The 27,756-nt window shown below is 39.9% G+C and overlaps 1 protein-coding gene across 1 annotated transcript in view; it reads right to left on the bottom strand.

Annotated features, from left to right (window-relative positions):
• LOC129177597 (collectin-12-like) overlaps positions 1–27,756 on the bottom strand; it is a 42,431-nt gene that overhangs the window by 4,096 nt on the left and 10,579 nt on the right. Inside the window, exons 3-19 of the mRNA XM_054768891.1 lie at positions 21,737–21,859; positions 17,753–17,839; positions 16,227–17,270; positions 15,340–15,843; positions 12,552–12,694; positions 12,366–12,475; positions 12,140–12,282; positions 9,039–9,110; positions 5,828–5,912; positions 5,655–5,730; positions 3,937–4,032; positions 3,715–3,861; positions 3,567–3,657; positions 2,696–2,891; positions 2,537–2,631; positions 2,191–2,279; positions 553–640 (exon numbers count right to left, since the gene is read on the bottom strand). Coding sequence (XP_054624866.1) covers positions 553–640; positions 2,191–2,279; positions 2,537–2,631; positions 2,696–2,891; positions 3,567–3,657; positions 3,715–3,861; positions 3,937–4,032; positions 5,655–5,730; positions 5,828–5,912; positions 9,039–9,110; positions 12,140–12,282; positions 12,366–12,475; positions 12,552–12,694; positions 15,340–15,843; positions 16,227–17,270; positions 17,753–17,839; positions 21,737–21,859 — 3,189 coding nt within the window. The remainder of the gene's footprint in view (positions 1–552; positions 641–2,190; positions 2,280–2,536; positions 2,632–2,695; positions 2,892–3,566; positions 3,658–3,714; positions 3,862–3,936; positions 4,033–5,654; positions 5,731–5,827; positions 5,913–9,038; positions 9,111–12,139; positions 12,283–12,365; positions 12,476–12,551; positions 12,695–15,339; positions 15,844–16,226; positions 17,271–17,752; positions 17,840–21,736; positions 21,860–27,756) is intronic.

Raw genomic sequence — 27,756 nt, 5'->3', positions numbered from 1 at the left:
TGACAGCCAGAAATCTTGCTTGTTTGTAGGTGACCAAATACTTATTATCCATCATAATTTGCAAATAAATTCTTTAAAAATCAGACACTGTGATTTCCTGGATTTTTTTTCTCATTTTGTCTGTCATAGTTGAGGTATACCTATGATAAAAACTGGAGAACTCTCATCTTTTAAGTGGGAGAACGTGTTCAATTGGTGGCTGAATACTTTTTTGCCCCACTGTATATCCACTTCGTGTATTATCATTTTGTATCCACTCCATGTAGTCCATCATTTATATTTTATCCACTTACTGTATTTTATCATGTATCCGCTTTATTCCTATATTTTATTTATAGCCACTTCCTGTATTTCATCATATTGATCCATTTCCTGTATTTCATATTTTGTATCTACTTCCTGTGTTTTATCATGTTTACACTTCCTGTATTTCATATTTTTTATCAAACCCTTGCATTTTATAATTAGATTTATCCACTTCCTGTATTTTATATCTCATACCCACTTTATATTTATCCACTTCGTGTTTGAGAATCCTTTTGCGATGTTTACCTTCCAGCTGCAGCAACTCTACAGCGTCTGACTGGTTGTCTGTGGGATCAGCACTCTGAATCATCTGCAGGAGCTGGTCCATTTTGTCCTGAACCATATGGAAATAACAATCAATGATACTACTACTTGCTCTGATGTTTTAATGACTTCATTGAGACATTGACATAGTAAAACAGTAAATAGCAGGAAAGTTAATTGGGGCTCTTTTACATTTAGCTTTCAGAGAAGTATTTTAAGCAGTGTTTCCCATGCATTGATTTACAGTGGTGTGAACAAGTATTTGCCCTCTTTCTGATTTATTTTATTGCATGTTACACTTTCAGATCATCAAATGTAAATATTAGACAATGACAACACAACTAAACACAAAATGCAGATTGAAATGAAACTATTAAGGGAGGAGGAAAATCCAAATCTACATGGGCCTGTATTGGTTCCAGCATGCCCCCACGACCCTAATGAGGAGAAGCGGCATAGGGGATGGATAGATGCCCCTGCGTGAAAGTGATTTCCCCCTAAACCTAATAACTGGTTGGGCCAGCCTTAGCAGCAACAACTGCAATCAAGCATTTGCAATAACTTGAAATGAGTCTCTTACAGAGGAATTTTAGACCACTCATCTTTGCAGAATTGTACTTCAGCCACATTGGAGGACGTTCGAGCATGAACGGCCTTTTTAAAAGGTCATACCACAGAATCAATATGATTCAGGGCAGGACTTTGACTAGGCCACACCAAAGTCTTCATTTTGTTTTTGTTCAGCCATTCAGAGATGGACTGGCTGGTGTGTTTGGCTCATTCTCCTGCTGCAGAACCCAAGTTGGTTTCAGCTTGAGGTCGCAGATGGACAGACATTCTTAAGGATTTTTGTAGTTAACAACAGAATTCATGGTTCCATTTATCACAGCAAGTCTTCCAGGTCCTGATTCAGCAAAACAGCCCCAGACTCACACCACCACATTTTACTGTTGGTATGATTTTCTGAAATGTGCCGTTTTACAACAGCTGTAATGGGACACACACCTTCCAAAAATTTCACCTTTGTATCGTCAGACCACAGTATTTTCCCGAAAGGTCTTGGGGATCATCAAGATATTTTCTGGCAAAACAGACCAGCCCTAATGTTTTGTTCAGCAGTGGGTTCTGCCATGCAGACCGTTTTTGCCCAGTGTCTTATTTATGGTGGAGTCAATAACAGTCCTTAACAAAGACAAGTGAGGCCTGCAGTTCTTTTGATGATGATGTCGGGTCTTTTGTGACCTCTTGGATGAGGAAATCATTTTTTTCCCCACACAGGGCCATGTAGGTTTGGATTTTTTTTCTCCCTTAAAAAGTTTCATTTAAAAACTGCACTTTGTGTTCCCTTGTGTTGCCATTGACTAATATTTTACATTAGTTTGATCTGAAATATTTGTGAAAAACAAGGAATCAGGAAGGGAGCAAACACTTTCACGCCACTGTGTGGCGGGCCACCACAAATACATGTGGCGCTATACCTGCTGGGCCTTGCTGAAAACACACAATGGGACCGTCTTTGAAAGTAGCTCTGTCCAGTAAATGGCATTGTAACTTTGCTTCTGAACACACCTCACACTCACCTGGTCTGCCAGAGAATACTAAGCTACCAGTTTGTCTTACCTCATCAATAAAAACTGGCTCCTGTTCAGGCTCAATGGTCTCCACCTGAATGTCCTCACTGAACTGCACCGTCTTCTTCTCAGTCTTCACTGTAACAGTCAACACGTGTTCAAAAGTACAATTCAGTTACACCTCAAGTGCCAAAATAGGAGATTTAAGGAGATTTGCATTTTCAGATTCTGGTCAAAGTGCTTCACAGGACAAATGAATATTGGTTAAATATTTTTTTTTAAATCCACAAAATCCAAGAGGTTACTAATATTTTACCACTTCTAGTTGTAGAAAAACAAGCAACAGTTTAACGGGAAACTTGAAGCTGAGCAGAAAAATGTGTGTGTGTACATACTCATCTCAGGCTCTGCGGTGAGATCAGCAGTAACAAAGTTGGAGGGAAACAACCCCACCCCCTGGTATGTCTCCCCCTTCCACCAGTTGGGGTCACTGAACAAAAAACGTTTTAGTCAGGTGACAACACATTGGTGCTTGTGTGTGTGTGTGTGTTAACCTGTCATCCAGGATGGTGATGATCTCCCCTGACTTGAAGGTGAGCTCGTTGTCCTCGGCAGCCTCAAAGTCATAGATGGCACGGACCTTCCTTCCGTCAGACTTGTGTGAGGACATTAGGCTGGAGGTGTTCGGGTAGAGGCTGGACAAGGACGTCTGGTTCTGTTGTCTCTGCTCCTTCAATGACAGCTCAATGGCTACATGTGGGTGGGGAGAGAAGACATGTCTTCTAAACAAATATAGCGCATACATCCTATTTATAAATTAACTCGTGATAACAATTTATGAATCTACAATTGTGAACAATTTATGAATCTACAATTGTGACCATAGAAGACTACTGCACATAGGATGAATACATACTATACGATACATACAAATGACTAAACATTGATACTGTTGTCCATTAAAAAGCGCTACAGGACGCCATAGTTAATGTGCATGATTACACTACATCTTTTTAAACCTTTTAATAACAGCACTTACAGGTGTTGGTTTTATTTCGTATGGCGGTATTTGTGCATGCGTGCACACGCACGGGTGTTTTGGGCTTGGATGTAAGTGATCGCTGCTAAAAAAAATAATGCACATGTACTAAACCATGATACTTGAACAGTTGCGTTCTAATGCGCGACCAAGTAGGCTGTGGTCAGTTTTTGAAGCTTCTGATTGAACCAAATGCACAGCTAGTGAATGTGCTTTTATGTGACTTGTTTTTTTTTAAAAACTCATTTGGATAGAAATTTTTTGTAACACCAGAGTGGGATACACATGTCTTTTTGAAAATATCTGGCCCACAGCAGGACTCGCTGCTCGTTGAGAAGAGAGACATGTTCTTTAATGTTAGTCTCCAAAGTGTCCCAATACTTAACCTTTGGCCAAGTCTTCTTCTTCTTTCTTGTTTGTGGAGGTTGCGGGATCCTTGGCCACTAGTGCAGGACTGGCTTTAGCTTGCTCTGCAGCCTGCAAGACAGTGATCATCATATACTGTCCACACCTATTATAATTTTTAAAACCTACCTGCGAGCCCACAGCGGGGAAAGTGACCCCTTGCTCGCGTAGATTTTTTATCATAGCGGAGATCAAACTGAGTTGGGGGTCATTGCGGAAATCCTCTGCCCACTCCACCATCAGTGCCTTCAGCTTCTCACACACTTTAGGATGGCCCTAACAACAAAATATTACAGCAACTTCATGGATTCGACAATAAGGTCACACACGAGTGTGGAGACGAGAGGCTACCTTGTTGAGGACGTTACTGACTTCACTGGCAAACTCTCTGGAGCATACCTCCAGGTGGAATATCTTGCCACAGTTGGAGACACATGCACCCAGAAGCTGCAAGGACACATGAATAGCGCTTGCTCTTTTATTCAGAAGACAAATGCATCAGTGTTTCCCGTACATTAATTTTGTTGTGGTGACCTTCGAATACATTTGGACTGGCAAACCACTGTTCACACTTGCTCATAAACACACATGCACATGGGGCCTCATTTACAAAAAAATTGGCATACGCCTGTTACCGCAAGCACTGGCATTTCCAGTCTCTGCAAATTTCGCCTTCTATAGAGTCACCATCTCCATCTTTCCACCATTTACTGCAGTTAAGATTTATAATGAGAAGACTGTGTACACATATGCACTGCATAGTGTTTTGGATCAGAGTATTTTCTTGCGCACGTAAATTCTGAGGTTTGAGTATTTTATGTTGTGGGCTGGAATCCACAGTTTTATAAATGAAGCCCCTGGTCTGCCAAAGAATGACCCCTCTTTAAAAAAAAAAACAAAAAAAAACATTTTGCACAAAACTAGGAAAAAGAGATTAAGCCGGGATATCTTGGTTAGCCTAGCTCAATTTATCCATGATCCAGTTGCACAAAAGTAGGATAAGGGAAAGTGGAATATGTTCTGACATAGGTTACCATGGAGATTTAGTCTGGAGTTAGCCTGCTCCAGACCAGGCTAAGGTCTAGGATCTGTTTCATCTCATCCCTTATGTCAATCAGTAGTCGCCATAAATGGAAACCAATAATTATTCCACTGCCCATTACACATTATCATATTCAACTACACACACTGTCATTATTACAACATTTGCCATCATTAATTTCAATCATTGAACATAAAGGGTTTTAGGTGATGCTGCAATCATTAGATCATTTACACATACTATACAGTATATAAAATACACATCCCATATAAATATCAATACACATCAAAGCAGTTATACAGTCTGATGGAGTTACACAATTTCACATCTGCACTCAATTTCACCTACAATTTAAACGGATTCATAGTCAGTGTGACTACGTTTTTGGAGATGTTACCCAGAAGCACTTGAGGGGAAACCGGAAGCGAGTAATGGTGATATGCTAATAAAACAAAGCGTTCATAGATGTTAGTGTACACCGCTGTTCTTGATTTGTTAAACAAGCAACAATCAACATGAACTATTTGGATTGTAATGATGATTTCAGTGGTGCAGTGAGTATTTGTGCACTACTTACACAGTATTGTACATAGTCTCTGCAATACTTTGCCATGCTTTCGCTTTGTTTTACGACCGTGGCAGTGTTGCCTCTCCTTTGTATTCCTCGTCAGCCTTCCATTGGGGAAAGTAAGCCGCTATCGTTGCCATGGTGAATCGGTGACACTGTGATCGATTGGCGGGGTCTATTTAAGGATGCCGTGTATGCGCACTGATTCGGGATTGGTTTCACCTAGCTTGAATAATCAGTGTCTACTCATCCTGGCTTGGGCTTTGTGCAACCAATTAAGCCTAGACGCTCTTGCTTTGGGTTGGTTGAGCTCAACTCAGTCATTTATCCTGGATTTCCGAATCCTAGTTTTGTGCAACAGGCCCTGGTCTTCACATGCAACCATGTATCGCTCTTCTCAGCAAGCAGCGGGTGCTATGTATGACAGTGCAGTTGTATGTTGACGACGTGCGTGCTTACAGTGAGCGCCTGCATGGCAACATGAGGGTCTTTGTGATTCACTCTTCTCATGATGGAGCGCAGACATTCTTTAGGCCTGTAACGCATACAATCAAACAATGCAACCATTCAGTACAGTATAAAGTCAAAGGTCATTTGTGGAGAAGCTATGATAAAAAGTATTTCAGACTAACCCTGTGCGCTGCTGTCCTATCTTATCACATATGTCCAAGATGAGGCCCCAGTCCTCGGCTGTGTTCATCTCACTGGTTGCTTTCTCTACAGGCGCAGAACAAATCAGAAGTAGGGAAAAAAATGAAAAGTGTGAGTGACTTAACTAATCACAGTATAAACCTGACATCCCAACTCAGCAAAAATGGAAAAAATAAGCAATAATTTTACAAGAATAAAGTCATATTAAGAGGAAAAAGTTATCTAACTAGAAAACAGTAATCTTACAAGAAAAACATTGTAATATTATTAGGAAGAATGTCATTTTAGTAGCATAGAGTTGAAATATGAAACAAAAAATATGGTAATTTTTTTTTAAGTTGCAATTATATATTAAACTACAAAGGTACTGTGAGAGCGCAAACCTCCGCGAAGCGCCATATTTCCCCCCCCCCCATATTATGGGAATAAAGTCATAATTATGAGAAGGAAATTTAAAATAAAGTTTAAATAGTTGGGGAAAAAAAATTGGAAAAAACAGCTGTTATTTTATAAAAGTCAAAGTATTACGAGAAAAAAAAGTTGTATACCAACAAGAAAAGTTGTAATACTATAAAACAAAATATGGTTGTGATGTTTGTAAAATTAGCCTGGCAAAAAGGTTAAAATATTTAAAATATTATGGGAATAAAAGTCAAAATATTACAAAAAGTAAATTTACAAAGACCTAATGAAAAAAAGTTTCAACATTTGAAAAAAACTGCTGTCACAATTTTACAAGAATAAACTCATAATATTATGAGGAAAATTCATGTCATTTTAGTAGCGCCGAGTTAAAATATTAAAGAAAAATTTCTTAAAAGTTGTAATACTATGACAAACAAAATAGTTTTCATTTTTGAAAAATTAGGTTGGGAAAAAGTTATAATATGGGCAAAAAGTCATATTACGAAAAAGTTTACAAAGATTATTTATGAAGAAAGTTGAAAAAATTTGGGGGAAAAAAAACAGGTGAAATAGAAAAAAGATACAATTTTATGACAAAGTCAAAACATTACAAGAAAAAAAGTTGTATTCTGAGAAAAAAGGATAAATTCTAAAGAATGTACTATTATGAGGAAAAATAATGTCATTTTAGCAGCGTAGCCTGAAAATATTTAGGAAAAATGTTTTTTAAAAGTTTAATATCATGAGAAACAAAACAAAATAAAGTTGTAATTTTTGGAAAATTAGGTTAGTGAAAGTCATAATATTACAAGAAGGAAATTTACTAAGATTATTGATGAAGAAAGTTTGAATATTTGGAAAACTAAAAAAAAAAAAAAAGCAAAAATGGTGGAAAAAAAGAGCTAAGTTCATACTAATATTACGCTTTTTTTTTTTTAAAACCAATATCACAAAGCTGAGATGTAGTTTTCTCTTGAAATATATAATTTCTTAGCATATCTACTGTACCTACATGCATTGCTTCACAAAATATCAAAGTAGGCATCCTTTCATTTTCAGTATGCGGCCCTCACTGGAAAATGAAAATTTGGACACCCCTTTCTGAAAGGAAAACTGCGCTTTTTGGGGAATTTTCCCATCATCTACAATCCTTATGTGAAACATGAGCACACGTCTGCATTCAAAAGAGAAAAAGAGTTTGCATGAGGGAGCTAACAGTGCATGTAATTTCGACTATAAAGCCCTCTAAAAAAACAAACCTTTTATCATTTTCTATACATGCTGTGCCCATGCACAGGTACATTGATGATAACATGCAATACTTACAGTATTTTGCTGTATTTTCATCATAAAAATACTGTATTTTGATCATTTTAGAACATTACCGGAACTTCTCTATTGGGCGCACCGATTCCGTCAACAACAGTAGCATGTCAAGCACGTGTCTGTTTATTACTACTAATCATGGCAGACTTTGTGAGAGCTGCTGCAGACGACGACTACTTTTGGATTAATGAGGATCCAGTACCTTACCTTTTTGCGCCTGAATATACGGAGGATGAGCTACAGGTTTTAGAAACTCAGCCTGCGAGAGAGCAAAACTTGAAAAGGTAGCAAATGAAGGGCAAGTCATTCCACAGGCATGACTTGGCATAAATGTGGAGCTTGTCAAGCCAGGCCCACAGAAATGGAGTGTGGAATACAGTGTTACCATCCATTTTTTCCACCTACCCAAAATAAACTGGAAAAGACACCAGACGGACAACTGTGATACAGGGAGCACATAGCACCCAACACAGTCCATCTAGCCGTGTATTAAAACATGGGCTAATACTTTACAAATAATTTGGTTGTCTATGCATAGTTGTTCATATGCTTGTTCTTGTTTCCAAGTCAGTACAGATTGGTGTCCGATCGCATTATTTTGTTTTAGGGATTTATAGTCAAAGTGCACCGTTGGCTCCCACATGCTAGAGTTTTTTGTTATCTTTAAAACGCACTGACAAGAGAAAGACGCGTGGTCATGTTTCACGTAAAGATTGTGGATGATGGGCAAAATTACAAAAAAGTGCGGTTCTCCTTGAAGAGGTGAATGGAAGACAAGAAGGCCAACGACCACGATGGCCACGACGTGATGTCTGCGTTCACCTTACGCGCAATTATGACCAACACTTGACCTCATTCAGAGCAAAAGTACATGGGTGCGTTTTAGGGGGTTCTAGACTTACAATCAAAATGTCTTTACTACAAAACACTCGCGAGCCAGCTAGCTTCGTTAGCATCACTGAGCAATCTGACCAAACAATCTTACAAGCAAATGTACACGCTCCAATACCACAGCGTGGTTTGTAAATAATACTTTTCATAGAGCGGCTTGAAGGACTGTTTTTGACTTATAGTCATCTGTGCTTTCAGCGGGCAATGTGTTCCTGAGACGTTATGTTTCAGCCGCAAAACAAACTTTTGATTCAAATGCGTCCTTTTTGAAAGGTGTATTTTGTCCGATTTGTTACCTTGTTACAGGTGCTTTCTACTTCGTCGTCATCATAAGGTGATGTGTACAGGTTGCTAGTTAGTTAGCGTCGTACGGTTAGCCAGCTAGGTCGTGTAACTTGCCGAGCTAACAGACGCGTGTGGTTGTTATCATTATTATATTGTGTTGAACGTGCCAACACATTTCAAGTGTAAGGTTAAAAAGTCACGATTGCCACACAAAAACAATGTTGTCAACACAGCACACAGATATTAGCCATGTTGTTAGCATGTAGACAGCTAGCAGCCACTCACCAACATCTTGGTCAAATGGGTTCGTCGTGAAGAGAGGCATCATTGGAGCACACGACACGACGAAAAATGTCACTTTTTATTTATAGCCGTCCCCTGCGCCTTATTTCATGCGATAAAAATGCATATTAGCGACACAATTGGAGACAGCGAACGCCAAACGAACCCGATTCTACACAGTCACTCCTTCGACGCGCAAGGCATGCCGGGTAAGCGAGTCAAAGTCCAGTTTGAGCTCGAAACAACAACCAACAGACTATAATCACTCTTGAATTGATTTCTTATATTCATTTGTAAAACGTGCTGATAGTCTATTAATAGATGACTCGTTCAGACGCTATGACGTAAGCATGGGTCGTCTACTGGCCTTGTCATAAAAATAAGTCATCGTCACATTCACGTGACGTCATTTTTCTCGGTAAAGCAATGCAAAAAAAAGTTTAAAATAATCCCAAACTATCGTTCATTAGGTATAATAATAATACGAAAGATACTAGTGATGTTTTGTTTGCTTTTAAAAAATAATTAAAAAAAACAAATTTACATAAAAGGAAAATTTAGCTGCGAACTAATTTCATAATTATGACAAACACATTTATTCAACTGCCCATTCATTGCATGAAATGGAGTATAGTTTTGCAGAACCAGTCGAGTCGTCCCCAGTGCCCTAAGAATCTTAAGGTAATCAAAAGTCAGTTTATTTATTATTGAAGACTCACACCTTAAAAGACTGTTTTATTGTAATCAATGGTGTGTCTCCCACAAAAAGAAAACAAATGACACAAATGAGCAAATATCAGTCATGCAAATAATAAGGCACTTGCCACATTTTATATGCTATATTTGTCATTGTGAATTCATCATCATATAAAAACAGTACAATCTTACACTCACTTTATTCCTATTGATTGTAGTAGGGGCTATTTTAAGAATCTGATAGTACAAAAATAATTCATTTCTTATTGCATCTTTGGATTAAAAAAAAAGTAAGGTAGTCAAGAAATGGTACAAGGTTAATAAAGTATTATTTACAGATAAACCATGTGTGCACCAATGAATGAAATGTAGTCTAAATACACAGCTACATTCTCAAATTACCTCCACAAGTACCAATACTGCATCAATAATACATACAATGGTGCGCTGTCTAAGCGCATGATCTGTCTTGGGCAAAAGTCAATTTTAAGACAGATATCAGTCCAAAGTCTTCGCCAAGTGAAGCTCCACTTCAGAAACAGTCCGGTCCTGTCTGTCCAGACCTCCTTCATCTTGGCCATCGTAGCATTTGTCTTCGAAACACTCAGGCAGCTCACACCGTCTTTGATGATGCTACGAAACCGGAGCTATCAAACAAAAAAATTGGAAAAAAAAATGTATATTATACTGTATATATATACACACACACACACACATTTCAACAGCGATCACCTCTGGCTCGTACTATTGCAGCATGCAGCCTGTAGCGAGCATCTCCCACCCACTTTCTACTCCTTCACACCGCGCAGGCGTGCCAAACTCAAAACAATCATGTCTCCCGTGTGGGACTTAGCTGTTGTTTCATATAAATTTTGCAACCTGCAAAACATGCCACGGAAAATATCTCGCCGCGGTAGCATGTTAAAAAGCTTTAATTTAATACGGCATTTGAAGAACAAACACTTGACAGAGTATGGTGAGTTTTCGAGGCTCAAAATGTGATCATCAGTCAAACGGCAGCTAATGTAGCCAAAAAGGTGGACACTGGCCCGTTTGTGCGTCTCAGAAGTCTACAGTAAAGCAAATAACCAAAAAAATAATTTAATTCATCGGACGAGATGACCATGCTTCGTCAGCGGTGGAAGACATTGGGGTTCGCCAGCTGTGCTCTCACTTGGAACACACCTACATGCTACTGGACGTCCTGCTAGAGCTCCACCAATGTACTCGATCCCACATCGACAGCCTCCTCAATTAAAGAAGGTGTCCCATCCTCTGTAAGTTTCAGCAGTGACATATGTTCTCTTGAAAACGTAAGTCAAATATGTTTTTGACTAAATGAAGGTGATTTTATGGTTCCCTTTTTCATATCATATAGCCAATAGTAAATTTAAAAATGTACACTTAATCTATGTGATTAGTATCGGCCGATTTCACTTTTGATTTTCACTTTTATCGGAATCGGCAGCATTGATCGGAGCATCCTTAATTTTAGGTATTTTATATTTAATATTTTTTCTATGATTTAATAAATTAATACTCCTGATAAATGTAATATGAAATTTAATTTACAAATTCAATTCTGTTTTATGATATACTTATAAATAAAAATGACTATTGCTGCTGATAATTAATAAATGTAATTGTTGTTCATCATTAGTAATTATTAAATCATTTTAATGTACTATTTTGCATGCAATACTGCATATATTTATATTCATATATTCATATTTGTTATTTAACAAAATGAAATGTATTTTATTAATGCAATTAATAATAATCATTAATGCAATGTATTAATTGTTTAATATTAATAATGAAATCATTTTAATGTATCATTTAGCATGTAAAATATATATGTATATTTTTTGTTATTAAATGCAAATGCATCCAGGAGATGTTTCTTTCAAGTTACTGCAGTATTAACATATTTATTTGTGCAAAATCCCACCTTTTCGTGCTTTTAATCTCCACAATTTGGATGTTTTTTTGGTAGAAAACCCATTCAATTTACCCTAAACTGGTGATAATGTACAAATATATGGTCATAAATTCTACAAAGTCAGCATATTACAGTAGCGGGATATTTATACCCTGACTCACACAACAAAAATCAACAGGAGGTCATCAACTCAAAACGTATACCTCACGGTGCAATCCAAAAATATGGGATACATAATGTAACTGCACCATACAGACTATGCAGGTATCAAAATAAATGCTTACACGCTAACATGTATACTAATACTAATAATATACAACCTGTAAGGCATGCTGGGAAACACACACTTCCCAACAGGAAGCTACCCAGCATGCCTTGCGGGACACTAAAGCTATAACTTATACTGTACTGTATTTCATGGATGGTGTCTTGATGTGATACATCGTGATCGATATGAGATAATGACCGTTGGCGGCGCGTTCACAGATAACCCCGATGCGCTCGGTGCAGTAGAAATCGTTCCAGTTGCCGTTATTGATGATACCCCCGCAGTCCTCGCCGTGTGCCTGACCATGTGTCCAGTTGTCAGGCTGACCCGGATTCCATTTCCTTTGAAAGCAACCACATGAACGGAACAGGTAACATGTTGAACGTCAAGGATTGGAAAGATTTAAAGGACATTTTAAACTCACGTGTAAACAGGCGTGCTTCCATCCACCCACTTCCACACATTCTCCTCCTCCCTGTCCGTGAGGCCTAGCCAGAATAAACCTTTCCCTGTCACGGCATTCTTCACAAACACCTGAGGAGGACACACATGGGCCACTTCATTAGGTACAATGAAAATTTCTGTTTCAAGAATGTGGTTTTTCATTCACTTGTTCCTCATTGTTGTTGACAATTAGCAAATGAGACTCCTTGGCAGAACAAAACATGCTGGCCTCGTCGTAGCTGAGCTTCTGAGAGGCCGAGGAGATGTAATAGCAGCTGTCTCCAAACCTCCTGAACTCTGCTGGACAACCTGAAATAAAAGTAATTCAAAATTCAATCCTTATGACATTCTGAGGTACATTACAGTTTATTTTTTTCACATTATTTTCAAGCTATTTGAAATTAGCCATAGAATATTCATTTTTAAAAAATTAAATGAGCCACAAATGGCAATGCTACATAAAAAGTGGCACATTTGTTCCTCGTGACCAAAATGTCCCATTGAAAGCCATTTGTAAAAAATAAGAAAATATTTATTTGTAAAAATAAACGAATGCAATCTTTTATGGTAAGATCTCAATATAGACTACAGTCGTCCCTCATTTATCGAGGTTAATTGGTTTCAGACTTGACCGCGAAAAGTGAATTTCCACAAAGTAGGATTCCATTTTAATAAATGGAATCTTTTCATATTTATGGCATAGAAAACATGTTTAATATCTTCTAAATATGTTTAACATGATTAGAGCCCTGTAAACATGAAATAACACCCATATAGTCACCTTTACATTTGTATTACCCTATATAGTAGACATAATCATTGAAACTAAGACATACTAGACATGAATAAGATAAAACTCACACGTTACGAGTTACTTGTTTTTTTCCTGGACAGCGTACAGCGTCCTGCGGTGGCTGTCTCATAAATGTACTATTAATGGCGGCTTTAAATGGCTTTACACTCGTATTACCCATTATAATAAGCATAATAAGATTAAATAAGCCATTTAAGACGTAAATAAAACTTCTGTTTGTGTGTGTGTCACAGTAAATGTGTTCCCAACAGCAGCCAGTGTTATCTGATCAGGGCTTTATGTTGCCGATTCTGATACTGATCATCCAGGAGTGAAATCGGCCGATACCAATCACATAAATTCTTAAATTTACTATTGGCTATATGATATGAAAAAGGGAACCCTAAAATCACCTTCATTTAGTCAAAAACATATTTGACTTACGTTTCAAGAGAACATATGTCACTGCTGAAACTTAGAGGATGGGACACCTTCTCTAATTGAGGCTGTGGATGTGAGATCGAGTACATTGGTGGAGCTCCAGCAGGACGTCCAGTAGCATGTAGGTGGGTTCCAAGTGAGAGCACAGCCGGCGAAACCGGTGTCTTCCACTGCTGACCAAGCATGGTCATCTCGTCCATTGAATTCAATTATTTTTTGGGTTATTTACTTTAGACTTCTGACTGTCACGCACATGGGGCCAGTGTCCACATTAGTAGACACACATCAGCGTTCAGTGGCTACATTAGCTGCCGTTTGACTGATGATCACACGGTGCAAAATTTATATCACTGTCACAAACGACAGGTAAGTCCCACACGGCAGACATGATAGTTTTGGGTTTGGTACGCCTGTGCAGTGTGAAGGAAAGGAAAGTGGGCAGGGAACGCTCTCTACAGGCTGCATGCTGCCATAGTACGAGCCAGAGGCGATCGGCTTTTGTGATTGGTGTTGAAAGGCATTTATCGACATATGTCGATCACGTGGTTTTTCACAAAAATCGGCCGATTTTGATCGGTGGCCGATCGATCAGAGCCTCCCTAATCATATCATTATTATTATTGTGCCTGTTGTGAGATAATTTAAACTTGACATCTAGTGGCCAGGCCGCACGGTGGTCTAGTGGTTAGCATGTTGGCCACACAGACACAGTCAGGAGATCAGGAAGACCTGGGTTCGAATCGCTGCTGGGCATTTCTGTGTGCAGTTTGCATGTTCTCCCCGTGCGTGTGTGGGTTTTCTATTGGTACTCCGGTTTCCTCCCACATTCCAAAAACATGCATGTTAGGTTAATTGGCGACTCTAAATTGTCCATAGGTATGAATGTGAGTGTGAATGGTTGTTTGTCTATATGTGCCCTGCCATTGGCTGGCGACCATTCCAGGGTGTACCCCGCCTGCTGCCCGAAGCCAGCTGGGATAGGCTCCAGCATACCCTTGCGACCCTAATGAGGATAAGCGGCTTAGAAAATGGATGGATGGATGGATGGATCTAGTGGCCAATGTATAACACTATGTTCACAATTAGAAAGCTTCTTCTGCCATGTATTTGTATTTTAATTCATTTAGTTAGTTCATTTAGCCATTTTTATGCTTAAATTGAAAATGCTTAATTTAGGCCAAGAATAAGTATAATTTGCTTAAATATGCATTTCTTTTAACCAAGAATAGGCTTTATTTAACCACGAAACAACAATAATTAATACATTTTTGAAAATATGCAATAGATTGAGGACACAATTTTGGAACTGCGATGTAGTGAGGGACAACTGTGCTGGCTTTCAATTTTTCATTTTTAAGTTTGACCACCAGATGGCGTTACTTTTTCATGGTGGTATGTATGGAAAAAAAGTCTTGTTTTTACTTGAGCTGTGTTTCTTTTCCATCAAAAAACAGCACATACAAACATAACATACAGTTTAAAAAGAAATATAATAACAAACTACGTATAATTAATAATTGATCGGTATATCTGAGGCTGAAGTAGGAAAATAATATGAATATATGATAGTTTTACAGCAGTTTTTGGGAAGCTTACATTTTTGGCCATTAGGGTCAAATGTGTGAGTAAATCTTAAGGACCCTTTCAGGGTTATTAAGCTTAATCACATACATGGTAAATATGTGTTACATTGTAATGAAATGGAATGTTTGAAATTGACCAGAAGCTGAAGTCGCAGGCTGCTTGGACCCTTGTGGTTCATCAGCTGCTTTGGAAGCCACAGTAGGCTTGACTGGCAGAGGCACTGGCGCAGGTAAACCAGGAAGCCCAGGAGGACCAGGAGGCCCGATAGGTCCAACAGATCCACGTGGACCCTCCAAGCCAGCGGGCCCCGCAGCTCCTCTGGGGCCCTGCGGTCCTTGTGGCCCTTGCACTCCCGGAAATCCATCTCTGCCAGGGAGCCCTTGGACTCCGGGATCACCTTTGTCTCCGGGGGTCCCAGGTCGACCCCCAGGCCCTCTTGCTCCTTTCGCCCCGGGAAGGCCTCGTGGGCCAGGCCCACCTTTTGGACCTGTCGCACCTTGTGGGCCAAGAGGACCTTTTTCGCCTTTAGGCCCCACCACTCCTGGCATCCCTTTGTCTCCTTTATCACCCTTCTGACCTGGGGAGCCAACTTGCCCTTGGGGTCCCTTGTCCCCCTTGGCACCTCTTGGACCTGGTGGTCCTGAAAGACAATTAGGACATCTTGGTTTGATGCAGCCTTTTTTGGGCCATTTTCACGCTACAAAATTAACTTCTAGATGATTTTTTACAATCGCTACCATTTCTTTTCCCATCCATGCCACACAGACGGCCGGAGGTTAATTGCAAAGCATTTAAGTTTTTGTAAGACTGTGTGAGTGATTCAACTAAACACCCTAAAGTTTCAGTGGGTGTTTTGTAGAATGCACTGAGCTTTGTGAGACATTTCAAGTCAATCCAACTTATGGGGTTCAAGAACAGGGCCACCATGTGGTGTATTTGTCAGACAAATAGCACAGGAAATACAGTAGGGGTGCGTGTTTTGAAGTGTTTCACAAGCTTCCACAAACAAATACGTAACGTTACCCTTGAGGATGGTGAAGTTGGTGATGAGCTGCGAGTGCTTGCTGTCCACCAGCTTCATCTCCTCCATCACCACAGACAGGTCATTGACCTCCTTGTCCAGCCTGGCCACCAGCTCGTTCTGCTGGGCCCGCAGGTCTCCGCTCTCGACCTTGGCCTCACTCACGCTGTTGTTCAAACCCACCAGGAGGTCTGAGTGGCGTAAAACCGTCTCAGCGCACGACCTCAGGCTGTTGAGGTCTGAGCTGATGGCCCCGAGGAGTTGCGTGGTGAAGCTCACGTTGCCCGTCACACGGTCCATGCTGCTTTCATGCTTGTCCAGGCGGGTTTCCATCACATCAAACTTGGACGAGGTGGCGTTATCGTGGTCCCGCTGGTGGTCCATGAGTTCTCTTAGACTCTGATCGTGGCCCTCAGTGAGGATGGAGGTGTTCTGGATCTGGCTCGCCAGCGTGCTCAGCTGTGCCCCTAAATCATCCAAGGCTTCACCATTGGACCGCGCGGATGCAGAGTTGTTTGCAGCCAAAACCTGGAGGTTCTGTACCTTCTCCGTGAGCCAGTCTATATCAGTCTGCGTTTGTCTGGCTGTCTGCTGCAAAGTCTGATAGCCAATCTGGAGTTTTTGCACTGCCTGGCCAGTGTCTTCAACCGTCTTCTGCAGCGATCTGAGAAGATTGCGCTGCTGAGCCTGACTGATGTTGAGAGCACTGATACCGACCTGAGCCTGGCTCTGCTCTTTCACCTGGCCCTGGATCTCAGACTGAAGCCTGGCCGTGTCCGTTTGGAGGTCTCCAATCATGCCGCCGTAAGTGCCCAAGGTCTGGTTGACCCCACGGAGTGAGGCGGCGTTGCCCGTCAGTAAACTCTGCAGGGTAACATGGCCGCCTTGCGTGTCATCTCCGATGACCTGAAGTTCACTCAAGATGTCCCCGTTCCTACTTGTCCTGACGGCGATGTCTTCCAGCTGACCCTGCAGCGCCTCCAGGTCTGACTTAAAGGTCTTGATTTCACTGCTGGCGTTCATGGACTTCTCACCTGTCTGATAGTCTGAGGAATAAAAACACAAAAATGGCTTCAGGTTAGCGGGCATTAAAAGGTTCACTTTGCGTTTTCTTTACACTTATCCCAAAAGAAGGAGCAGCCTTAGCAAGGGTAGCTAAGAGGAAAAAGAACTTGACAAGAGAAGAAGATTCTGTGTCAGGTTTGTTCCGTAAGAGGGAATTTTTCCCTCGCTTCCATTGCCAAAGTGCTTGCTCGTGCAGGAGGCCATAACGCATGGTCACATTTGCACTAAAGAACTTGGCCACAAACGGACTCACGCTCAAAGCAGTTGTTTGTGTAACATTTTAGGTTTTACTGCTATTAGCTGTGGTTTTCTTGTTGTACAGTTTCATGGGGGCCACAGTTTGATCCTGGAACAGATTATTTTCCATAGGGAAAAATGAAGGGAAATTCTCAATTTCAACAAAATGGATGTTGAACCGAATCCTGAAATAGATTTTTCTCCACTTTGAGCGCTGACCACTCACCTAGTTTCTTTAATTTGGTCTCCACTGCGTTGATTTTTCCGCCGTAATTCTGCATACCCTCGCTGACGTTGTCCATTTTCTGGACCACTGACATAAGCAGAAAGGAAGTTCATTCTTTAGTAATGTGGTCACTGATATCATATAAAAAACAGATGCTAATACAATGCAGCGTGCAACAGTTATACAGTAAAGAGCTCTACTAATACGTGCAGGAAATTTCTTCAGAAATCTGTTGATGAACACTAGAGGGCACCACAGTATACAAGCATCTATTGCAGGGGTGTCCCAACTTTTTCCAGTGAGGGCCACATAGTGAAAACTGAAAGAAAGCAAGGGCCACTTTGATATTTTATAAAGCAACACATGTAGATATGCTACGACGTTATATGTATTTCAAGAAAAACTGCATCTCAGTTTTGTGATATAGGTGTTTTGCTGTTTTTTCCAAATATTTTAACTTTCTTCTAGTAACATTGCTTACATTGGGGAAACTAAGCAAATGCTCCAAAAAAGGCTTTATCAACATCGCAGGGACAATTCTAGTGGGCCTCAATCAGCAGTACATCTACACCTTAAAGCAACCAATCACTCTTTTGAAGACAGCGAGGTAAAGATTTTGGCCAAAGAGAACAGATGGTTTGAAAGAGGAGTAAAGGAAGCTATTTTTGTCAAACAACAGAACCCATCATTGAATCGGAATGGTGGTTTGAGGTTTAATTTGGACCCTGTGTTCAGCAGGTTACTGAGACCGAAACCCACAGCTCTTAGTCTTGCAATTGAGGTGAAGCCAGGGCCGAGCCAGAACAATAGATGCTAACGAGCCAGTATCAGAGTCGTTCATACCCAACTCAGGGAGCGACACTTCCCTTTGATCGGAGGTGCTAATGGCAGGAGAGGATTATACCACTACTCCGCCCAGTCTTAGTGTAAGGAAACAATAGCAGGAGGGTGTTGGCACACCAATTCCGCCCACTCTTACTGTATTTAAGGCCTAGGCTACCAGCACTTATTAGTTCGCTGACGAAGCTCTTTGGATGAGGAGCAAAACGTCTGACACTTTCTTCACAGAAGTACAGATGACGTCTCAAGAAGCCTTTCCCTCGTTGGACAACTCCTGTATGACTGAGAGCCTACACAGACGCATTTCTGCTAGTAAATTTTCTTTTTGTAATTATGACTTTATTCCTATAAAGTTAGACCCTTTTCCCCAACCCCATTTTCCAAAACTTACAACTTTATTCTTTCTCATATTACCACGTAAAAAAAATAGTTTATGCTCTAATATTTAAACTTTCTGCTCCTAAAAAGACATCATTTTTCCACATAATAGAGTTTATTCTTGTAAAACTACAACTTTTTTTCTCGTTAGAATACAACTTTTTTCTCTTCATATTTTGACTTTATTCTCGTAAAATTACAGCCGTTTTCATTTCTGCTGTTGTTTTTTTTCATCTTCCAGCTATTTGAACTTTCTTCTTATAAAACATTTTTTTGTCTAATATTTCTGCTTTGTGCTACTAAAATGGCATTATTTTCCCCATAATATTATGAGTTTATTCCCGTAAAGTTACAACTTTGTTTTCTAGTTTATGATTTGTTTCTTCATATTTTGACATTATTCCTGTAAAATTACAGCTGTTTTTTTTCATTTCTGCAGTTTTTTTTTTTTAATTTTCCAACTATTTCAACTTTATAAATTTCTTGGTATTATGACTTTATTCCCAAAATATTTTGACTTAATTCTTGTAACATTACAAGTTTGTCTCCATGGCTATATCATAACATTATGACTTTTAAAAAATAATGACTTTTTTCTTTAATGTTTCAACATTATGCTACTCATAATATGACAGTTTTATACTCGTACTATTTTCTCGTTAGATTGCAAACTTTTTCTCTTAAGATTTTGTCTTTCTTCTTGTAAAATTACTGCTGATTTTTCCATTTTTGCTGTTTTTCTTTTTCTTGTTTAATTATATTTTTACAATGTTCCGCAGGTCATTAAAAAAAATCAGCCGCAGGCCGCAAATGGCCACCAGGCCACACTTTGGAGACCCCTGATCTATTGAAATCTATGGCAAGCTGCATCCTTATTTGTTGTTCTGTTGGGGGGTGTATTTGAAATATGCACTCTTAAATTGGAACTATTTTTTATTATTTGCTCATATTAATCTCCATCCACCTGTCGCCCTTTAGTGGAAGCTATTAAGGTTATACAGGTGTGCTAACCGGATGAGGGCTTATTCAGTGTGTTTTTGTTAGCCATAACTTGAGCTAATGCGCATTCATCTGCAAGTACATGTGAAAACACAAACAGATCAGCCATTTAACGCTCTCACAAACCCTTCCTGACACTTGCTGCTCGGCTTGCGGTGCCTGGCTATACAAATTACCACAGAACCATAAATGAAGGTCAGGCCTCGTTAAGCCAAGTGTGTCGTTTACGGTGGTGGCTGCAGGTTCATCTGGTAGACATTAGAGCCAAAGCAGTACAAACGTACACAAAGGGAGCATCATTCACATTCAAACTCTAAATATCAGCTCAGTAAATCAATTTAAAAAAACACAAAATTAGTGACACAGACCTATTATGCTTGCATTTGCATGCACCTGGGACATAATTTAATTGGTACAAGCACATGAATTAATTCTCCAGTGTGACAAATGTAAACCTCAGTCTGTTTAATGAGGTTTTTTTTTTAATTAACAAAAGTATGATTGTCTGACAAACAAATAAGCAATATAATAACAGTATATATAGTATATACAGTATATATAGTATTATAACACAGTTATACTGTATATAAGCTAAATTTTGTTGGCTTTTTGTCCTCATACCGAATAAAAACTAACTTTGTTATATACTACTATTAAACATGAATCAAATTTCCCTTTAACTTGAGTTCCTATTTATTTAAATGAATTATTATAATTGAAAAAAAGGGGGAAAAAACAGAATCACCTCCCAATCCAACGCACCCATGGCATTAAAAAATAGTACTAATAATAAAAAAGTAGAGTAGAGCGGCTGCTACTTCACATCGAGAGGAGCCAGTTGAGGTGGCTCGGGCATCTTGTCCAGACGCTTCCCTGGTGAGGTGTTCCGGGCATGCCCAGCCGAGAAAACGTACGTGGATTTCCATCCATCCATCCATTTTCTATGCCGCTTCTCCAAAATGCTAAATAAATATTCCCAGTCATTTCATATTAATCCAGACAATAAAATGACGTGAATAAAATAACGTATGAGCGCTACAACTAATTTCCCCAGAGAGACAATAACCTGTGGCACAGCTGGGCCAAAATCATAACACTTGTGTTACGTTCTACTTTTGGAGATGTATCAACAAGTATGAGTGAAGGGGTACTCATGGTATGACAAAAAGGCTCGGGGGGTACACCAGACAAAAAAGGTTGGGAAACACTGGTATAGAGAACCAATTAAAATGTTATTTTTGGTCTTTTATATGCTGGTAATTCCATTCCAAAAACATGCATGTTAGGTTAATTGGAGGCTCTAAATGGTCCATAGGTATGAATGTGAGTGTGAATGGTTGTTTGTCTATATGTGCCCTGCCATTGGCTGGCGACCAGTCCAGGGTGTACCCTGCCTCTCTGCTGGGATAGGCTCCAGCATACCCACGCCACTCTAGTGAGCATAAGAGAAAATAGAAAATAGATGGACGCTATATTTTAGAGTCTTTATTCCCTTTTAAAAATATATTATTTTAAATATCTTGCCGTTACTTGACTTTCTACTTTTTATTGTTTTAATTGGAAGTTCAATGGAGTATAAACTAGTTATTGTTTTTACAATGTTGTGCAGCACTTTGGAAAGGGTCTAAAATGTGCTCCAGAAATAAGGTGGATTGGACTGGACACACACCATTATTGGGTTTGAGGTAAAACAGCTTGGAATGTCACAGACCAAAAAAATAAATGGTGCATCATGTGTACTGGACAAAAGGTCACATGGTGGCTGACCTTTGTACCCAAGGACAGCCACAGCGATGGTGAGCAGCGTGCAAAGAACGTAGAGCAGCGCGATGGCGGCCCGCAGAGCCCAGTCATTTTTACATTTGGTGCACTCCGATCCTTCCTGGATTCCTGCAACACACGACAAAATGTGGGTCAACAAGCAGGACAAAATAAGTCCGTTTCGAGCCATGTGGGACTAGTTGACGACTAAGTATAGTAGCATATGTTTGAAGTGGAACACACCGTGCCTCTCTCACGCCAACTGTCAAGTGGAAACATTTGTCCACGTCAAAAGACAGAGATGTTTACAATAGTGCACACTTGTTTGCCATATGAAAGACAGAGGCTGACGTCCCTTTCGGCTGTCTCCCTGTGACCTCCAATCATGCAGGAGTGAACTTAGTGCAGCTGTCCTGCAGCTCTTCTTCTGTAAAAACCACCAATAAACATTAGAATCTGGCACAGCTGCAAGAAAGAAAGCTGCTGGAATATTTTCAACAAAAAAACAACAAAAACTTGAAAATATTAGCCAAAATTGTGATTTGTAAGGGTTTGGGCTTTATTTCCAGACAAGATAAAACTATCTGAGTTGAATTATTAGACAGGTGCAACATCACATGCTTTATTTCCTCCAATACTAGCAAAGGGCATTTATTACATACTGACCTGCAGAGAGTGCCAGGCTTTTTTCTATAAGTAAGACTTTTTAATTTGTATTTATTTAATTTGATTTTTTTTTAATCATTCCTTTCCACAAATAAATGGTAAAAGTGGCTGCAATCTCAAGCAGCACCTTAAGGCTTATCACACGGATATTCTTTTGAAGGTTAGTTACAAGTTGCGTTAACATGTCATATACAGTCATCCCTCATTTATCGCGGTTAATTGGTTCCAGACCAGACCCTGAAAAGTGAATTTCCGTGAAGTAAAATTCAGTATTAACAGATGTAATATTTCATTTAATATTTTCATAGAGCATAGAAAACCTTTTTATGACTTTCTAAACACAATCTTTACCATTATTAGAGACCTGTCGACATGTTTACATCACATTGCTCAACTGTAATGTGCAGGCTACGGGATCACTGCAGGGACACACGAGACAGCCATGGCTTTGAACATTAGCAAGCTAGCGGGTTAACTAGCTAGCCTCCAATCTATTTACTGTATTTTAAACTTAAGAAAGGTTTTAAAATTAGAAGGACAAAACCTTACCACCTTCACATGGAATGGGAAGAACTATTTTTTACTCTCATGTCGCACATGCCATGGCTGACCATGCCATGCAGTGTTAAGGTAATGTCATGTAACGTCATGTTTCATCAATGGTTTGTGTCCTTACTGACACCTAGTGACCAGAATATCACATATGACTTGTCTTTCAATATTTTTAGACAAATAAATGGCCGTAGTCAACCACGAAACAGCAATTTATTAATTTTGGAAAAACCGCGCCAGAGTGAGGGAGTGATGTTCGAACGTCGATGTAGCGCGAGACGACTGTATTGTGACAGTTTACAGATTAGGGTGGGGCATCGATGAGAACCGGGACTAACATTCCGATTCACCCGGTATCGTTCATTTTTTAACATTTGGATTCCACATTTTGATGACCGACCAGCCCGTCGACCGGAAAAAATGGCACCAACAAATAAGCCGGTGAACACTAACGAAGAATCGTCAGGAAGTGTTTGTGTTCAGCCATTTCAACTATGGCCAGTGTGCAACGGCGCTGGGAAGTTTGGCTGAAATTCTGCAAGAAAAATGAACAGTGCAGTGCAACATTTGCAACGCCATCATATCATGCAAAGGAGGGTGCACCACTAACATGATTGAACACCACCTCCAGAGTGATTTTGACGCGCTACTGGACTTCTTCCAACCAGTCAGGTAAGTAAAACAACAAATGACGTCGATCTGATGCCAACATTGAAGCAGCAAACAAATTATACTTTGTACCATTTGGCCAAATCCAATATCCAGCTAACGTAAGGCTGTGTACTTTTTCATAGACAAACGACCTGACGTTAACGCTAGCTTTAGCCAGGAAGTTGACCAGTCCCCGCGTTACTCCATTTACTGTACTTGTTTAGTATTCTGCACGCAGGTTAGTAGGAACTCAGTAACATGGTTAAGTTATATTTTGTCTATTCTGCATCTTAAGACACTCTCCAACACAAACAACAGGATACATGTCATTGCTTTTTCATGAGCTTTTCAAAAACAAAACTCATTTGTGAATGTGTACGTCTATGTAAAGAGACTTTCAAACATTTATGTTAAGGGTTTGATATTTACAGTATATACTGGTTGAAAATAGGATTGGCTGGTGACCAGTCCAGGGTGTACCCCGCCACTCGCCCAAAGTCAGCTGGGATAGGCTCCAGCACGCGACCCTTATTAGGATGAACGGCAAAGAAAAAGAAAGCATGGTTGAAAATGGCCCTGTGAGAAATTCATAGTGAAGTAATTCATAAAAAGCTCATATAAAAACAACAAAAAAAATCATGGAGCCATTCAGACATTTAATCCAAGAACTTTGATTAGCACCCTAAGTTAAACCAAACTTTTATGACCCTACCTCCAAAAAGAATCGAATTCGAGAATCATTAGGGAGAAGAATTGAAACAAGGAATTGGAATCGGAACCAGAACCAGAACTGCTCAAATTCAAACGATGCCCAATTCTATTACAGATATTAAAATGCTTTCTTTTACATCAAATATATTTATTATTAGTATTCTATGTTATATTACCGTCCTTGTGTCGAAAGTGACTGAAAGATAGAAAAGGTCACGTGGGTGTGGGGTGCAAGCAGCTGAAAATGGTTTCCTCCGCAGGGTGGCTCTCCCTTAGAGATAAGGTGAGAAGCACTGTCACCCAGGTAAAACTGCTGCTCCTCCACATTGAAAGGAGTGAGATGAGGTGGCTCGGGTATCTGGTCAGGATGCCTCCCTGGGGAGGTGTTCAGGGCTCATCCGACCAGTAGAAGGCCTCGGGGAACACCCAAGACACGTTGGAGAGATGTTGGCTGCATTCCAAAAGCAGTCTGAGTTGCCCTCGTTTACTTCCCCTAGGCCAGAGGTTGGGAACCTATGGCTTGAGAGCCAGATAGGCTCTTTTGATGGCTGCATCTGACTCTCAAATATTTCTTAGCATTTTTTTTTTAAATGCTGACATTTTAAAGTAAAACACTACAGAAACCATAGTGTTAAAAATAACATTCAAAATATATATGACCCGATATTTTCCGTGTCAGACACCCAAACTCGGGCCGGGAGGAGCTGGACAAAGAAGCTTGGAGGAGGGAAGTCTGAGCTTTACTGCTTAGGCTGCTGCCCCCGCAACCAGATGGTATAAGTGAAAGAAGATGGATGGATTGATATTACAATTGAAATATCCATGAATATTTATTGTATAAGCATAAAATATAATTGTATTTGTGTTACACAACATGATGCTATACTATAATAAAAAAAAAGTAAAATGTTTGAATTATTATGGATGATAAATAAAAATAAGAATATACAACAAATACTTGCAAAATATTAGATTTTTTTTACAAAAATATTGTAAAGGCAGCCAATTTGTGGCATCACCTTCTACGGGGTAAAAGGAGGCGTTTATTTCTTAAAGGAGTCCTCTATTTGAGGAAACACGTTACTAGTTGTTGTCCTTTCCAATGTAAAAGTACAACACTTAATAAATAGATAGATTGACAGATTGATATATATGATTGCACTTCCTTCCTCTCGAAGTCACACGTTGGGACTGATTTGGGACTGAATTTCAGGAGGGTTGGGGGGGATGAGCGGCTCCGATTAGCAGGTGGTGGGGGGTACAGGCATTTGGATGCTTGCATCTGTCCAAACAACACGTCCGACCACCTCGAAGGTGGCCAGCTGTGGACGCCGACGTGGTCATGCTGTTGTCGTCTTGTTTACAAGGACTCTCCGCAGTGTGTGTGTGTGTGTGTGTAGGGGGGGAGCTACATCAGTGCCTCCCTGTGGGCTGTCTCTTCACTTAAGCACAACATCACAGCATGTAAACAGACAGCTGTGGGGGACCACAGCATATGTTTCTTACACAAACACAACAAGACAAACAGCACAGGAATGCAAACAATATTTAAGAGCACATCATAGCTAAGGACTTGTCTTGAAACTTCGCCCACAGCTCAATTCACTCTACAGAACTGTCCAATTTTTAGCCCAATCGCCACAAAATTTGCTACACACTTCCTGACAAGCACATGTCTGAAAAATTGGAGCAACCTTGGTCGTGATCAAGCAAAATGTCTTGATCATAACACATCTAATTGGCCATACGTCACTGAGCATTTGTTTAATTATTTACTTATATCTGTATTACACGTATGCTTGCATGTCTTCCAAAGCATTTTCACCACAAGCCACAAAGAGTGCCACAAATGACATTTACCGACATGTGAAAAATTAATTCTCGTCCATTGCTTCCAACACAACAGGGCGGAATACACTTTTATGCACGCACTGCCTCCAAAGCTGGAAAATGTGCAGATCGGTGCCATTTCTGCAGAGGCCAGCTTTGAAGTGCGATGTGAAAGGAGCTTATGAGTCTTTACTACCATGTCCAGCAAAAAGACTCCCACTCTGGAAACTTCCACGGCAACACAAAGACAGCTTGTCCAGAGCAGCACTGGTTTTGTGTGAAGCCCCGTTGTGCCCAATTCCACGTTATATACAGTAATACATAGGATACCAAAGCACAGGAATGAGTGCAACCACACCCCTTTTTTTTTACTGGTAATACAGTTGTCCTTTGCCACTTCGAATTCCACGACTTCACTATCACGGTTTTTCAAAAATATATTAATAAATAAATCTTGCTGTTTCGTGATTGAATATGGCCTATTATTAGTAAAAAAAATGTTTAATTTATTTTTTACCTAAATTATTTATAAGCAAAAAATTGGCTGAATAAACAAATGCAAATATAAGGCATTCAGAAGACGCATTTAAATATGTTGTGATCATATGTAGTTCTCTACACTGGTCACTGGGTGCCGGTAATGCTACTGTAATGTGCAGTGAGACACACAAGCACCAGACTTGATTGCCAGAACAACAGGCTTTTATTGCAGGTTTGAATTATCCACAAGTGGCACAATAATCCCTACCACCAGAACACGTTCACAGCGACACACACGAACACGAGTCTTATTTGTCTTAAATGTCTTATTGTCTCTCATTATGTCTACTATATCGGGTAATACGAGTGTAAAGGTGACTATCGGGGTGTTTAATGTTAAAAACCCTTATTTAGAAAGTCATAAACAGGTTTTCTATGCTCTAACTACAAAAATATTCCATTTATAAATAAGGAATCCTACTTTCACTAATCACAGTCGGGTCTGGAACCAATTCACTGCGATAAATGAGGGATCACTGAGTGGCGGCGACATTCACTATCTAACCAAGCATTAGCAGTGGAATGTTAACAAGTAAACAGTCACTTGGGAGTAAAATGAGCATGAAGCCTGGCTGCTGGGATTTGCTGAGCTAGTTAAGCATTCCTCGGCCACTTGCTGCAAATTGGTCCCTGTCAAGCATCTGGACCTGCTTACACTGGAGAAACATTTCACACAAGGCAGAGAGGTCCTTGAAGGTAAGAGACGAGGTTCTGATGTTGGTGTGCTATTAAGTCCTCTGTGATCAGGGTATCCTCAAAATAAGTATCAACACACAGCTTCCTTCATCTGTTTACTTTGTACTAAAAACGACACTTTGCAATCACCACGTACTGCTTTGTTGCATAAACACAGACTTGAGCGTAATCCAGTCATCTGACTTACCAATAACACGCTTACATCATGGAAAGCACAAACAAGTTGTGCAATCCCAAAGGCTCTTGGAAAGTCATCTATTTTGGACAACACGGGAGAGAATAATTGCATCCATCCGTGGAGTTCTACACACTTGTTAGCCTTGAAAGCTGCTGGTTGTGGGCATTAAAAGCCCAAAACAAAGCCGAATCGGATGCCAGAG

This window comes from Dunckerocampus dactyliophorus, chromosome 2, assembly GCF_027744805.1.
Source record: "Dunckerocampus dactyliophorus isolate RoL2022-P2 chromosome 2, RoL_Ddac_1.1, whole genome shotgun sequence".
Classification (NCBI taxonomy): domain Eukaryota; kingdom Metazoa; phylum Chordata; class Actinopteri; order Syngnathiformes; family Syngnathidae; genus Dunckerocampus; species Dunckerocampus dactyliophorus.
Note: the sequence above shows the minus strand (reverse complement) of the source record. Positions and strands in the feature narration are given on the sequence as shown.